The sequence below is a fragment of the Oryzias latipes genome, chromosome 7 (genome assembly GCF_053564925.1).
Source record: "Oryzias latipes strain Hd-rR chromosome 7, Olatipes_Hd-rR_3.1".
NCBI lineage: Eukaryota > Metazoa > Chordata > Actinopteri > Beloniformes > Adrianichthyidae > Oryzias > Oryzias latipes.
Genome location: NC_136243.1, coordinates 24,810,061 through 24,825,238, shown reverse-complemented (window position 1 = coordinate 24,825,238; position 15,178 = coordinate 24,810,061). Strand labels below are relative to the sequence as shown.

The following is a 15,178-nucleotide window of genomic DNA, read 5'->3' as shown; positions in this document are numbered from 1 at the left end:
AATACATGCAGTAAAATAATAATAATACATATTATTTGTATAGCGCCTTAAATGGCACACAGACGGTTTGTCTTCACACAAACATGCAATTTCGTGCTTTACATATAGGATTTATTTTACAACATCTTTGGACATGCGTCATGAGTTTCACAACAGATTTACTTGGGTGGTGTAGAGATTATTGAACTAAAACTATAAGACCATGTGGCACAAGAGATGCCTTAAAAATACAATTTAGACATTAGACCTCACCAATTCCCTGTCCACTTTTATGCAGATTGGTGCAGTTTGTTACTGCCTGTCTGTGTTGCCTTTGTGTGTATAAAAATGTGTGCCTGAGTGTCTCTAATGCAGTTCCAGCTGCATTCTTCTATGGATCAAAGAACATCTCAGATTCACTTCACTGCTGCTCTAATTAGTCTCAGGCTGATGCAACTCTCCTTGCCTTCAGTTGCCCATACTTCACTTTGCACCTTTTTACTTGTTTATTTAAAGTGCTATTCAAGCTAGCTGCACTAAATAGTCATTTTGGCTGCGTCAAGTGTAATGCCATAACAGTATGCAGTGTCTTATCTGAGGGGAGGGGGGGGTGGGGTGAACAGGTGTTTTTTTGTGGTTCTCACACATCTTATATCCTCTCTCTCCTGGTCTGGTCTAGGTGGTAGTCAACGCCTTGGTTGGTGCCATCCCTTCCATTATGAATGTGTTGCTGGTTTGCCTCATCTTTTGGCTGATTTTCAGCATCATGGGGGTCAACATGTTTGCGGGCAAGTACGGGTACTGTTTCAATGATACGTCAGAGGAATACCTGGATATTGAGATAGTCAACAACAAGTCACAATGTATTGGAGTCATGGAAGAAAACAACACTGATATCAGGTGGAGGAACGTCAAGATCAACTTTGACAATGTGGGCGCCGGCTACCTTGCTCTTTTGCAAGTGGTGAGAGAGTCACTCCTCCTTTGTGTCCTGTTTCTCTCTAACTCATTCTCTTCTCTTATTTTACTCTGCATAACGTTTCTTTTTTACTCTTAAATGTCCTTTTTCTTGGGCTTTTTGTTAATGTCATTTGTTTTTTGCTTTCACAGCTGTATAGCAAATGCATTCTGTGTGTTGATTTTTTGTGTAAATGTGCTTGTCCATATTTCTTTCATACACACTTATTCCTTTCCATGCACCAGTTGCATCTCAGGACATTCATCAATTTCGGTTTGACTACTCTGAGGATAAAACTTGTTACAGCTTTTTCTCTCTATTGCTTTATAAATGTGTGTAAATGTTTTCATAAATGTATGTTTCTTTTGAAAGGCCACCTTCAAAGGCTGGATGGACATCATGTATGCTGCAGTGGATTCCAGAGGGGTATTTAGACTACTTTATTGAAATACTAACTGTGTCTCTTTGTGTCAGATTACAAGAAATGGCCTTTGAGAGAAAATGATTATTTTGATATACACATCTTATTCGCCTTGGATTAAGCAAATTGCTTTGAATTAGTATAATATATATTTCAGTCATTAGTCCCAATTATCTCGGTGAGCTCCGGTGTTTTCTTATTGACAAACTAAGCCTGCCAATTGACAAGGGTGTGAAAAGTACATTTACATCCATGCAAAAAGATTTCTTGAAATTACTTTTGTTAAATCAAACTTTAATTATGCATATATTTCCTTCCTTTAAGGTGGAACAGCAACCCAAATATGAAATCAACATCTACATGTATATCTACTTTGTGGTCTTTATTATATTTGGGTCCTTCTTTACTCTAAACCTCTTCATTGGTGTGATCATCGACAACTTCAACCAGCAGAAGAAAAAGATAAGAGACCTACGCTTTCCCCCCCACACGCAGATTTTTGTCATATCCTTTTTATATTTTGAAGCGGATTGTAACCAGGTTTGTCTTTGTCCCTTTACTTTGGTGGTCAGGATATCTTCATGACAGAGGAACAGAAGAAGTACTACAACGCTATGAAAAAACTTGGATCTAAAAAACCACAAAAACCTATCCCACGGCCACAGGTCCTCTTTTTCTTTTTGTCCTACTCACTGCTTTCGTCCAAGTGTGGATATTATTGTGAAAATTAGGGTCTCTATAACTTTTTATTCCACCATGTGTTTTATTTTTCACCTTGCAGAACAAGATTCAGGGAATGGTGTTTGACTTTGTGACGCAGCAGGTCTTTGACATCTCCATTATGATCCTGATTTGCCTCAACATGGTCACTATGATGGTGGAAACAGATGACCAGTCCGATGAAACAGAAAATGTCCTCTACTGGGTCAACTTTATCTTTATCGTCGTCTTCACTACAGAGTTTTTGCTGAAGCTCTTTGCTCTGCGGCACTATTACTTTACCAATGGATGGAACATATTTGATGTGGTGGTGGTGATCCTTTCCATTGTTGGTGAGTGGAGAAGGAGCGATTGATTAGATCATGTTTTCTCTGCCAAGTAAATACATGTTATCCTGTCCTTCCTTCCTATAGGCATGTTTCTGGCTGACCTAATTGAGAAGTACTTTGTGTCACCAACCCTGTTCAGAGTGATCCGATTGGCTCGTATCGGCCGAATCCTTCGTCTGATCAAAGGAGCCAAAGGCATCCGGACTTTACTCTTTGCCTTGATGATGTCACTGCCAGCTCTGTTCAACATTGGCCTGCTGCTCTTTCTGGTCATGTTCATCTTCTCCATCTTTGGGATGTCTAACTTCGGCTATGTAAAGCATAGCGCAGGTATTGATGACATGTACAACTTTGAGACCTTTGGCAACAGCATGATCATCCTGTTCATGATCACCACGTCGGCCGGCTGGGACGGTTTGCTGCTGCCAATCCTCAACTACCCGCCAGACTGCGATCCCAACCTGGAGAACCCTGGTACTACGGTGAAGGGTGACTGTGGGAACCCTTCAGTGGGAATCTTCTTTTTCGTCATGTATATCATCATTTCTTTCCTGATTGTGGTTAACATGTACATTGCCATCATCTTGGAGAACTTCAGTGTGGCCACAGAGGAAAGTGCTGACCCACTAAGTGAGGATGACTTTGAGACTTTCTATGAGATCTGGGAGAAGTTTGACCCCACTGCCTCTCAATTCATCACATTTGCCAAGCTGTCTGACTTTGCTGATGCTTTGGAGCACCCACTTCGTGTGCCAAAGCCCAACACCATAGAACTAATTGCCATGGACATGCCCATGGTGAGTGGTGATCGCATTCACTGCCTGGACATCCTGTTCGCTTTCACAAAGCGTGTGCTGGGTGATAGTGGTGAGTTGGACATGCTGAGGGGCCAGATGGAAGAGCGTTTTGTGGCAGCAAACCCCTCCAAAGTGTCGTATGAACCTATCACCACCACCCTCCGGCGCAAACAGGAGGATGTCTCTGCCAAAATCATACAGAATGCCTACCGTGCCCACCTTATCAGGCGTGGCATCATCTTTAAGCGCCACATTTTATCTAACAATATGCTGGAAAATGGTGGGACCAACCAAGACAAGAAGGAGAGCACACCGTCCACAGCATCTCTCCCATCCTACGACAGTGTGACCAAACCGGACAAGGAGAAGCAGGACAAAAGCAAAGAGGAGTGGGCCAAGAAAGAGAAGGACAAAAACCAAAAAGACGAGTGGGAATCCAAATGTTAGGATTCAGTGACTCCAAAACCATGAGATGAGACTCTGAGGGAAAGCACCCAACAAATGTAGAAAACTCATTTGGAGGAAAAAACAAACAAACACACTAAAACGTTTTCAAACTCAAAATAGTAAGGAAGCTATGTGTTTTTCGATTTTCTCAAGGACAGTTCAACTAAATGCGTCAGTTTACTGAAAAAAACGTTTGCTTAATAGAAACCAAGAGAAATCGATACTAAACCATGACTTGCTGTGTGTTCACACACTTTTCGGGGACCAAATGCCACAGAAAACACTGCTATATGATTGGACCATTGTAAAGTACCTGCCATCACCACGTGTGGAACCCTGCAGCCAATCTTGCAAGAGCTGCAGGGCTGGATCACGCAGATCTCAACAGAACTGGCTTAGCAGTCTAAATGATGGTCTGTAGATCAACGTTCACCACCTTCAGCAAGAAAGAACCCAACATTAATGAAGCTTAGCAACGAGGAACAAACCAGAGAGGGAAGGAGAATCTCAGAACTGTAGAGTGGTCTTGTCTGTTTGTGCAGAGTTTACCTGCATCGTTACATTATTTGAGCAGCAAAAAAGATAGCATTCAGCCCATGTCACTATAGTCTGTCATTCTTTTTGTTTTTGCTACACTACCCCAGAAAAAAAGACATTTTCTACTTGGGCTTTCACGGTGAAGGGGGTATGTGTCATCAATCAATGTTTTGATTTGGGCTGATGGAAACTTCTCAGGCAGAGTTCCTGATAAATAATAATTATTGTGCTTGTTAAATGCATAGAAATGACTTGCATGAAGGCATGTTGTGATCAGGAATCATGCATGATTAATCATAATCCACAAGACACTTATTCTCAGACCACTGCAGTGGCTCGACTACAGGTTTTGAGACTGTCCACTGGTGAAATTACAGAACCGTAAAAAAAAAAAGATTTTGGATTATGATATTTGGAAAAATTAGGGATTTGATATTTTTACTGATCTCGTTCCTTTAGAATTTTGTCTATTGAATCGGCGCATAATTAAACTGGATGAAAGGAAATATTGAAATGCACAATCACAGTCAGATTAACTAAAAACACGTTGTTTTTTTTTGCTGCTCTTCAACGTCGGCAGTATAGAAAGAGTGCTGAGTGCCAGAATAAGTGAAAGGGGTAAAATCCTCATGTTGAGGGTGCACAGTTTTGGAAGGTCATGCCTGTGCGCCTGAACCAAACTAGGGACTGCCAGTTTTCTTATGCACTCGAGGTCCCTGTCTCAGCAACAAGGTCAGGAGATATTTTCACGCCAAGGAATCCATATCTGGTACTGGTAAGGGTCCAATGTGCTCAGTGGTCCTGCTGGAGTTCCTGCACATAGGACAAAGATGTGGCTCTAATGTTCCCTGTTTTCCTCCTTGGTGTTTGTGAAGGAAGGGATTTTTTTCATTTAAAAACAGACTGAAGTCATATCATAAATTTTTTTTTTTTTTTGTATTTTTATGATTTCCCCAAGATTTAGTACCTTAGGCCGTTAATTTAGAGAAGAATCTCTTAACTCCTTCACCGATGTCTTGGTGATGCAACAATTTAAAAAAGGTTCATGATCAGTGAGACTGACGCATGTCATTCAGCAGAGTTAGCAGAGAACTACCACAAGGACATGCCTTATTGTACCTCGCATGAAGTGAAGGTGGAATGACAGAAAGGCTGGTTTAGAGTGTAGCCACATGGCTTCTGTCTGTTTTTTTCTTGGAGAAAAGAAACAAATGTGGACCAATACATCAACAGAAGCCTTCTCTTTGGGATTCTGTCAAACTGCCATAATGACAAAAATAGAAACGATTACGAACAGTGCTTTGGTCTGAGTCAGAGTGCTGAAAGTCCCATTGTCGTCGGTGTATCTGTGTGCTTTTGTGGGACCTCTTAAACACTGTGTGATCATGGACCCAGGTTTGCACCATCCTTCACACACTTGCAGGCTTCCAAGTGTTATCACCTCCTTTATGTATAAAAAAAAGCTTCAGATTGTGGTTCAAAAAGCTAACACCTGCCGAAAAAAATCATCAGCAGACCTCACATTAAAGCAGCTATATGTTATTAAAAATTAGCTGCAAAAAGTTCTTTTTTTCATAAATAGAAAAACAAACCGAGTCTTTGACAAGTGATTAATGAGACACAACTGCCACTCTAGATGTTCTGCCATTTATATAAAAAAAAAAAGATCCCTGCAGTAGGGACGGGCCTGTTATTACTGGATGACCACAGATAAATTTGGCGTCCATCGTCACACCTCTTCTGCCATTTGGTGTGTTTAACACTGCCTGTACCAGAACCCCCTGAACTAAGACTGAGTTCTGTTTACAGTATGAGGCCTCTGAATCAGTTTGGTTGCTGCACCTGAAACCAAAACACATTCCTGACCAGAACCACCAGAGGAATGATTCCTGTCTTCTTCTAACTGACTCATTTTTCATTTTGGATGACGCATTTTAGAAATATAACATTCACTTGAAAAAAAACAACCAAAAACATAAAAAATAAAAAAAGGGAAAAAAACTCACATAAATGTACAGTGCAGGCTATGATGTAAATGGCACAATCGCTGAAAAAGAATGAACTTTTTGAGAGATTCTATAAATATTGTATTATATTGTTTTATTTGATCAGCATGCTTTGTTGTGTTTTTTTTGTAAATATGGAATTTTAAAAATGTTGCTACCAATAATCAACAGATGAACTATAACAATATTATAGAATGGCTTCCAGCGATTCCCTTTGTCACATTCGTTACTTTTTGGATTTTTTGAGACACTTTTCACTTTGTTGACGAAAACTGAATGAAATATAGATATTATATAATACAAAAGATATATACATGTATACATATATGTCAATATGTATATACGTAAAGCAGAAGAACACTGTCACTTTTGATTTATGTGCAACACGTTCAGTGGATGTCTAATACTGGTTGTTTCCAGCACTCTTCTATGTTTGGAAATAGCTCATTTGCAATGTTACTGGATGTAGCCTGATCATGACTGAAAGGACAAAGTTACCAGCACATCTCTCACCAAACTATCATTTTACTCACCTCCCGAGTATGCAGGACACACCCACAAGTCACAAACGCAAAGCGACTCTGTACACTGCCCACCATCCCGACTGGTGACCTCTTCCAGAAGAATGTCAGCTGGTGTGGCTCACCGCTCCATCCAAATGATACCTGCCCCAGGGACTCCCAACCCCCATATCCACACATCAGTGCCATTACAGCTCAGCTCACATTCAATCATGTTGTCATCCTCACAAATCTTTTCTTGAATGTTTTTTTTTTCTAGTGATCCACTCAATGGCATGTGCCTTTTTTCCTCCTTTTCCTGGAAATTTGGATGTCAATCTCCATGCTGAATAATAAAAACCCTGTTTTTGGACCGCAGAGGGCGGGGATTCATGGTGAAGAACAAAATTTATCAGGGATGTCGTTTTAGAAATACTGCTGATGGATTGTCCAGACACCCAACTTCATTTTAGTACTCAACCGTGTGTGATGTTGACAGAAAAAACAGCTAGCTCAAAACTGTACTGTTCTTAGTGCTTTGTGTGCCACCCACTTGGCTTGTGAAATAGCAGCTTGCCTTTTATATTTTAATTTGATTTCTGCAAAATTTCTGTTTCCATCTGAAATTTATTTTTGTATAATTAATGCAAACTTTTTTCCTTTTTTTGAAAAGCATGTTTTATCATGTCCGTTTTTTTTTTCTTTGCTAAAATTTAAAAAATTGCTTTTCAAACCGCTATCATTTGACACATGCGATGAAAGGGGATATACAGTACAATATGATGGTGTGTTGCACAACCACTTGGACTCTTGGTTTAGAATACATGAAAGATTGTCTTCATTTGAGCACGAAAATTTTTATTACTAATAAAGCAGCCTTCCAGTTACAACCTGTGTGCCGTTTTATGTTTCTAAATGAAGCCAAAATAAAAGTGTTTTCTTTGCTTTCTGTGGTGCTGGATTCAGAAAACATCCTGTGAAATGGAGCAGAGTGGTTTTGAAAGGAAGACTTTCAAATGTAGTGGACTTATTTAATTTGTTAAGAGCTCTGAGTGTAATTCTGCTCACAGGCATGAGAGTGTGTGGCTCCATCATTACTCTATCCAGTCCATGTGCACTAAAAGATACCACGATTAGAGGCCCACTATGAAGTTAGTGCTTCTCATTATGTGTGCAGAGGACCCGGCTGTCTGGACGGTTTTTAGGAAAGATGCAACCAGTTTCCCAAATGTAACACAATAGGAAACAAATAATTTCAAAAGTTTCACTCCACTCATTTTTTGATGTATTTTCAAATTGTTCCCTGTGGTCTTTTATTACTATTATACTGTTTTCTTGGGCATAGTCTCTGCAGAGCTGCAGGAGTTCAGCAGAGCTTCGCTTCTGAGTTGGGGGTGGTTGGGCCAGCCTCTCAACCCAAATTTAACATTACTGGTGCAACAAAAATGGCGAGCAATATGGGAGCTACCCAGCTGCTTTGAGCCTGATTACAGCGTAATTAAATGAGGAAAACGAAGATATAAATGGATTTGTTTGTCTGCAAATGGCATCAGAATGGAGCGGAAAAGGAAGCCTGTGGCCTGCTGATTGTAGGTGTCTGTAACAACTCCAAGCATTTTCAAACGGCATTTTTTCGCTTTTTCCTCATTCACAATGATTTGAATAGAGAAATACTCAGAGATGTAGTTTAAGCTGTAATTTTGTTTATAAATATCCATGTTAAAAATGCAACAAAAAAAGGTTAAAAAACAACAAAAACACTACTTTAACTGGAGTTTGTCTTCAAGTGAAATACATATTTTGAGAAGAATGGATGATGATTTCAGACAAACACAGCTATAGTGCAGTTTGTATTTCATTCTCATGTTTTTCATTCTTTTATTGTGACCTTAAAATAAACGGTTTTCCTGGCTTGTATCTCCCAGAAATCACGTGGACGCTTCAGCTCTGAGTCCAGCCCCCGCACCCCTCAGTGTCTTTCTCCTTTAATATCCTTATAACCCCCACCCCCCTAAAACTCCCTGTTATGGTTTTTCCACACATATGGGCACTCCTTCTAGATTATGGAGCCTCTGTCTCGAATGTAAAAGCAGGATGTTTGTGTGGGATTGCAGTGGTTGTCTTTGAGGAAGAGAGAAAGGGAGTTCAGACAGGGAGGGAGGGGGGGTATTTGAGCACTGCAGTGCAGATAAATTAATGCAGCAGTCGAGGCTGAGTCAGCAGCATACTCCCAGTTTGGCCACCAGCCTCGGTGAGTTGGGTGCCTGTGTCTTTTACGGGTGCAGAAAGAAGCCGTATTTGTGTCGCTGCGGGATCGAACCCCGGGAGCAGCGCTGATCCCCGCGCAGAGGAGCTGTCCTTGGTGCTGGAGGAGGAAGCAGAAGGGCGACCATCCTGGGAACAACTCAGAGAACTCTGGGTGGGGCTTCAGCGGGACGTCGCTGAACGGAAGTAGAATTCAACACGAAAATAACAAAACAAAGACATGAACTAAAAATACATCCAGCGTGCAGAAATGAAATTTTAAAGTGCCACACCTACACACGCCTGTCAATCTCCTCCTCCTCTGTGAGCTTTTCTCCACCACCTCCTCCCTCCTCCCTGAAATGAGCTGCCACTTAGCATGTTGTTTCTATGAGGATAACATTTAGAGCCACTATGAGGCAATTTATCTGACTTATTTAGGCCAAAACAAGCAGATTCGAGAAAAAACATGCATAGTTCTCCAATATTTCTCTACAATCGATCTCCATTCTACCTTTTTCTATATTTTACTATCAATTTCTTTCTGTTCTGTTTTTCAACAGCCTTGTAAAAACAAAAATAAGCTGAAATTGTAGCCACAAGGATGGGGAGTCAACTATCTGTTCAGCCCTCTTGAATTCTGGGAGTTTTTAGTGTTTACTGTTTGTTTCCTTCCTCCACTGTTTCCTTTCTTTCCCCAGAGAGTGACAGAGGAGGGAGAGCAAGGTAGTTCTCCATCATAGTCAGAGGCTTAATAGCTTTCAGTCCTTCTTCTTGTTTGTTGTTTTTTTAGCTTTCTTTTCAAAATGAAAAATAATCCAGAAATCCCAAATGCACAGACTCTTTAACAAACAAACAAACGATATAACCTTCTCTCTGAGGGTCAATTTCAAACATTGAATTTTAATTTGGACTTCAAATTATATTTTAAAACAAACAAATCATATTTTCACCCATAATCTGCTTTACGTCTTCAAATAATGTATTACTCATTGTGTATCACTAGAATAAGCAAAGCAACAGCGCCCACATGTGGTCCGAATTATACATTCACAGCACATGTTTCAATAAATTTTTTTATTGCATACAAAAATCTGTGCCACAGCAAGAGAAATGACAATAAAATGATATTTAAAGGTGATCCTTTTCAGTGCAAATAATCATTTATTTCAACATTAAGGAAAGAAGATATAACAAACAAGCAAAAAAAACTTTCATTTTATTGCATTACCATTGTGTGTGTTTGCTTAAAGGTCAAATTATGGTGATTATAGTAGCGACCTCCAAAACAAATTATTCCCACATTTAAAACAATTCCATATTCAATTGAAAGTTAAACATGTGGATTTTGGGGGAAAATCATGTTAGTTGAATCATCGTTATACATTCTCTGCAGTTTCGATTCCTTTCTCCTGGCATCTGTAAAATAAAAAAAAAAGTGAAAAAATGAAAATGTAACTTCAACTTTTTAGTCCTCCATTCCAGCCTCTTTTTGGATTAAGTACAACATTTCTTTCTGTGCTTACTCTTGCTGTTTGATAGCGGCCAGCCACTCCACAAAATTTTTAGCTTTCATTTTATCAAGATAGTTGGTCAAGTCACTGGTGAACATCCCGTCTGTGTGTCTTTTGAGGTTCCGGAAGATGTTTTGTTTGTTTTTCATCTCTACTCTCAGACCCCTAAAGGAGAAAGCTGTGTTTAGCAGTGAATAGTTGAACAGCTTTAAATGCTGAGCACATTGTTCAACACCACATGAAATGACAATCAAACTATTATTTATTACAGATTAAGAAAAAAAATCCACTAATAAAACTAGATAGGAAGAAGGGAGTTTCACGGAAGTTTTTTATTTCTTCTCTGCTCCGTCATGCAGAAAATTAAATAATTTTATTTAAAAAATGAATGAAAAAGAACAATACCTGGACGGCTGGGTTTGATCCAAAACCATCTCTTTTGTGCTTGAACAAAGAAATAGAAGCAGTGTACACCACATGATCATCTTCATCTTCAGATCACCTAGTCACAAGACCATGAAGACAACATTTAATCTGTCATTTCAAATGAAGAAGTCAAACAAAAGTCTGGGATTAAATATTGAACGTACCTGTGGAAAACTTAACCCCTCTCTCCGCTGTTGGCAGTTCTGGTGCACATGCAGTGTATCAAGTCTCCAAACACTTTAAAATGACACCCTGAGATGAGCTGTGAGTGGAAAAATCTGCAGAAAATGCTTTTCTCTGAGTCTTTATAAAGACAGCAGGGACCTCCTCTGACACAGGTTAGCTCCTGCAGCTGATGACCCTTTCTCTCATTACTGCAGCGGTGTGAGCCGGACTGGTCGTTATTCTCTTCAAAAGTCAAAGGTAGGAGCCCCCTCACACTTACTCAGACAGCAGCAGGTGTGAGGAGTCGTCATTCTGATGCCAAAACTGTGACTCTTAAACTGTTACTCACTTCTGAAAATGCTTGTCTTTCAGTGACGAAAGGTGACTTACCTTTTACCGAATTTCAAAGAGTTGGAAAACTTCTGAACGTCACCACTACTCAGAAGATTTAGACTGTCATTTTCTGTGACATCACATCATGTGGAAAACATCACGTTCATTTTCATTTTTTTTTTCTATTGAATTTTCTGTTCTTAGGTTAACATTTGTCTGGCAAGAACACAATTTCAAAAGGCCTGAAGTTTAGATTTTGATTAGGACGCTGCAACAAAATAAATTTTGTCTTCCAAATACAATTTTTGCAGGCATGTGTGGCATTATTGTGCCATTACTTCCCCATTCATGCTAAAATGTGTCTGTTTGACAGAATACTAGAATATTTTTCTGTGTGCAGAACAGTTCCTGGTCAGATCAGCAGGTGCAAAGAGCCTAAATAAATCTCATAGCAGGTTAAAATGAAAAAATAAAATAATAAAAACTTACATACATACATGTGAACTGTATATAATGTACACATGTGCATAGATAAATGATATATTTACACATGCAATTTCATGCATACACGTTCACTAATACATAAATAAATTTCACTAGTATTGGCCAGTATTTTGATATTTTAACAGTAATCCAATTTTTTTTACAGTATTAACTAATTTTAGATCTTCAACAAAACAATTCCAAAGTTTTGTTCTAAAAACAGAAGGACATCTCCAATTTACATTTGTTCTTGCTCTGCATGAATCAAATCTAAAAATACCTCTCACGTTCTAATCTTCCTCCTTTCTTTTAAAAAAATTGGTGTGATCTGAGGGCTAACTACTTTTAAAGGCGCAGAATAAAAATCCCAGCATTCTTACACGCACAGTATCCACAATTGAACCAGCATCGAATTGTGAGTGTTGGAGATGTGATTTGGCTTGCTGACCAAAATGCAGGAGTCAGTATAAGTTGTGCAGAGTAATCAAGGTTAATGCCGATGAAAAGGGAATTGTAAGAGATGTAATTGTGAAAACCTTCCCTAGCTATCCAGCCCCGCATAAGCAGACAGTTTCAAACCAGCTGTCAAATGCATCCAGAAAAGCGTCTTTCCCTGCTACAGTCTTGCATAGAGATGTTAGACGGGTGATAGTGTTGCTTCCTGTTGAAGAGCAGAAAAAGTTTGTAACCAGGACCTGAGATAGTTGTGACCTCCTTTGAGTTTAATAACTAGGAGGTCAAGTGGGAGGTGTTAATAATGTGTATTCTGCCCTATTGTCTATTTTCTTTATTTTGCTCCTGAACATTGATTTGGAGGATTGTTCCAGGTAGGATCAACTCCATAGCTGCAGGGGGCAGTATAAGGAAAACGTGAATCCTAATCTACCAGGCAGGTAGATGGGAAGAGGTATTTAAATAGGTGACAGTGTGCAGGTGGGGGATTTGTCTGGCATTCATGGTGAGCTGAGCAACAAACATTTCAATGCTTGGATGACTTCGGTGACGCCATTGGTATGTTTATTTCAATTTCATTTATAGTCTGATATTTGTGGGAACATTATTCAACAAGTGAAATAGTTAAATGGCACAATATTTGCAAAAATTTAAAATAACAGTACAATTCTGACAAACATTTATGATATCTGTTTAATTATTTTCTGTTTTATTTCAAGGTTATCAAGCTCTCATCCATTCTTTGTTGAAAATAAAAAAAAGTTAAAATGAGTGGAGTTGTCCAGCGTCCTCTGTCTCCTGAGCCATTAGAGTTGGGCAGCATTGAAAAGGAAGAGAAATAACTCGACAAATTTTAATGGAGCTGAGTTCTTTAAATGGTGCATTTGTAGGTCACGAAAACCAACTTTATACATTTTTTAATACTCTTATTTTAATTTTAAAGACTGCATCGATTGTGTTTTTCATATATTTTCCCATATTCCACTACAATGTTGGAAATGTGGTAGAAATAAGGTTGAATATAAAAAGTGCAGGAATGTTTTACCTCCCTTTGGTTTTGTGGATTATCCTGATAACAGATTAGATTTTTTTATTATTATATATTCAACTATTCAACATTGTTTCCAACTAAGTAGATAGTCAATAATGACTCCAAGGAACTTTGTTTTACAAACGCTTTCAATTTGTACTGATATAGTATTATTTTTTAATTATGTACATGATTTTTCTAATGAATATAATCTGCCAATATTTTAGGTAACTGATCTGCAATTGTTATGTTGATTTCTAAAATAGTCATGTCTATTTTTACATAATGATTCAGTAATTCATCTTTGTCATGTGCTTTATTGATACCTGAGGATTCTTAATTCTGTCTGATTAAAAGTTAGGAACCGGATAATGATAAATCTTGTAATAAAATAGTTACGGTAGAACGGGGTGGGATTATATAAATTCACTCCCTTCCACTCCCTTTCAAGCAATAATTAATTTTATTTCTAATTATCCAAAGTTTAATACAGCAGTGTATGAATGTATAACCACTGATTATATTGTTTTTGTGTATTATTTTTACTTGATTGCTTGAAATAAAGCTTTTAAATAAAAAAGAATAAATATCCCATCAAAATTAAGTGTGTTTTAATTTGCTTAATCTGTACCATAAAACCTACATTTTCTTTTCACATAAAAACTAGTTGCTGAGCTCAAACCAATTTTTACTATTCTATTATCTTTTTTTCTATTTCTGCAATTAATTGAATAGTAGCTTTTTACTATTATTAAATTACCAGATGGTAAAGGTGAAGTGAAAGCAGATAAAAACAAAATTGGAAGACTGTAATTAAGATTCTGTAACTCTTCCGCCAGTGTTTGGACTGTTTAGGGTTGAAACCTTACAGAATGACAGCCTGCGTTTCAAAATATTTGTGGTGTCTAGTTGCCATTGATCCTGAGAAATGTGTAACAGCTGGGCTGAATGTTAAATGTAAGCTCTTTTTTTTTAGACAAAAAGAATCATAATATGACCTTAAACTTGTTTTGTCATCAATACACTTTGTTTTCTGTGACTTTTTCCACATTGAAATTGAAGAAATACATTTCTCTGGCTTTGTTGTGCTTCTGAAATAAATCCATCCATCCATCCATCCATCCATCCATCCATCCTCTTCCGGGTTGTGGTCTGAAACAAATGATACTAAAGCAGAAGTTCACGTTTTTCACATTTCTCCCTAACATGCTCATGCTCTGAAAGATCAGACCTGCCTGCTGGTGTGAATGAACATCAATGCTTGTCTCTATCTGTTTGCCAGTGAGAACCTTTCCTAGTTTTATGACGATAAAATGAGCTTTTGACACTGGATGAGTTAATAAAATTATTGCTATAATTCTCAAAAGTCAGAATTAATGTGTTTACAGTATTACAATTAACAATGTTTTCATACCCAGAGTGGATGTTCCCTAAGTTCACATTTCCCTGTTGACTCTAAATAATGAATTTTCCATTTTTGAGGTCAGATTTTATATGTAAACGTCCAACAAAGGCAAGAAGATAAAGAAACCCAAACACTGTAAAACTGTTTGAGCAGATAAATATAATCACATTTTTGTTGTGGATTGGTCTTCAGAGATGTTTTACTTGAACTTGTAAGCATTGACCACCAGATGTCAGGCTCGACTAAAGATTCAATCAAATTTCCTGCTCTTTCATGCTGAAGAGCCCCCGTCAGCTCAACAGTGACCCTTCTTGACCTTCTCCAGGGCAGGATTTACATTTTTAAAATGTTATATTTTAACAAACTGGCATTTTAACAAGGCTTAATTTAGCTCCTTAGATTTTAAAACGCAACATGAGAGTGAGCTTTTA

General features: G+C 38.3%; 1 protein-coding gene and 1 long non-coding RNA gene across 8 annotated transcripts in view; one reads left to right on the top strand and one right to left on the bottom strand.

Moving 5' to 3' along the window:
• Positions 1-6,155, top strand: part of scn8aa (sodium channel, voltage gated, type VIII, alpha subunit a) — a 44,160-nt gene extending 38,005 nt beyond the window's left edge. For all 7 annotated transcript variants that reach the window (XM_023956568.2, XM_023956565.2, XM_023956569.2 and 4 more), the window contains exons 22-27: positions 659-943; positions 1,310-1,363; positions 1,683-1,820; positions 1,919-2,023; positions 2,140-2,410; positions 2,492-6,155. In XM_023956568.2, coding sequence (XP_023812336.1) covers positions 659-943; positions 1,310-1,363; positions 1,683-1,820; positions 1,919-2,023; positions 2,140-2,410; positions 2,492-3,651 — 2,013 coding nt within the window. In that variant the 3' untranslated portion in view covers positions 3,652-6,155. The remainder of the gene's footprint in view (positions 1-658; positions 944-1,309; positions 1,364-1,682; positions 1,821-1,918; positions 2,024-2,139; positions 2,411-2,491) is intronic.
• Positions 6,156-9,560: 3,405 nt separating this feature from the next.
• LOC110015303 (uncharacterized) lies at positions 9,561-11,358 on the bottom strand. Its single transcript, XR_002873481.2, has 3 exons — positions 10,858-11,358; positions 10,465-10,617; positions 9,561-10,357 (listed from the first exon to the last, which is right to left on the bottom strand). It is a non-coding gene; the product is annotated as an uncharacterized LOC110015303 (long non-coding RNA).
• Between the last annotated feature and the right edge of the window lie 3,820 nt (positions 11,359-15,178).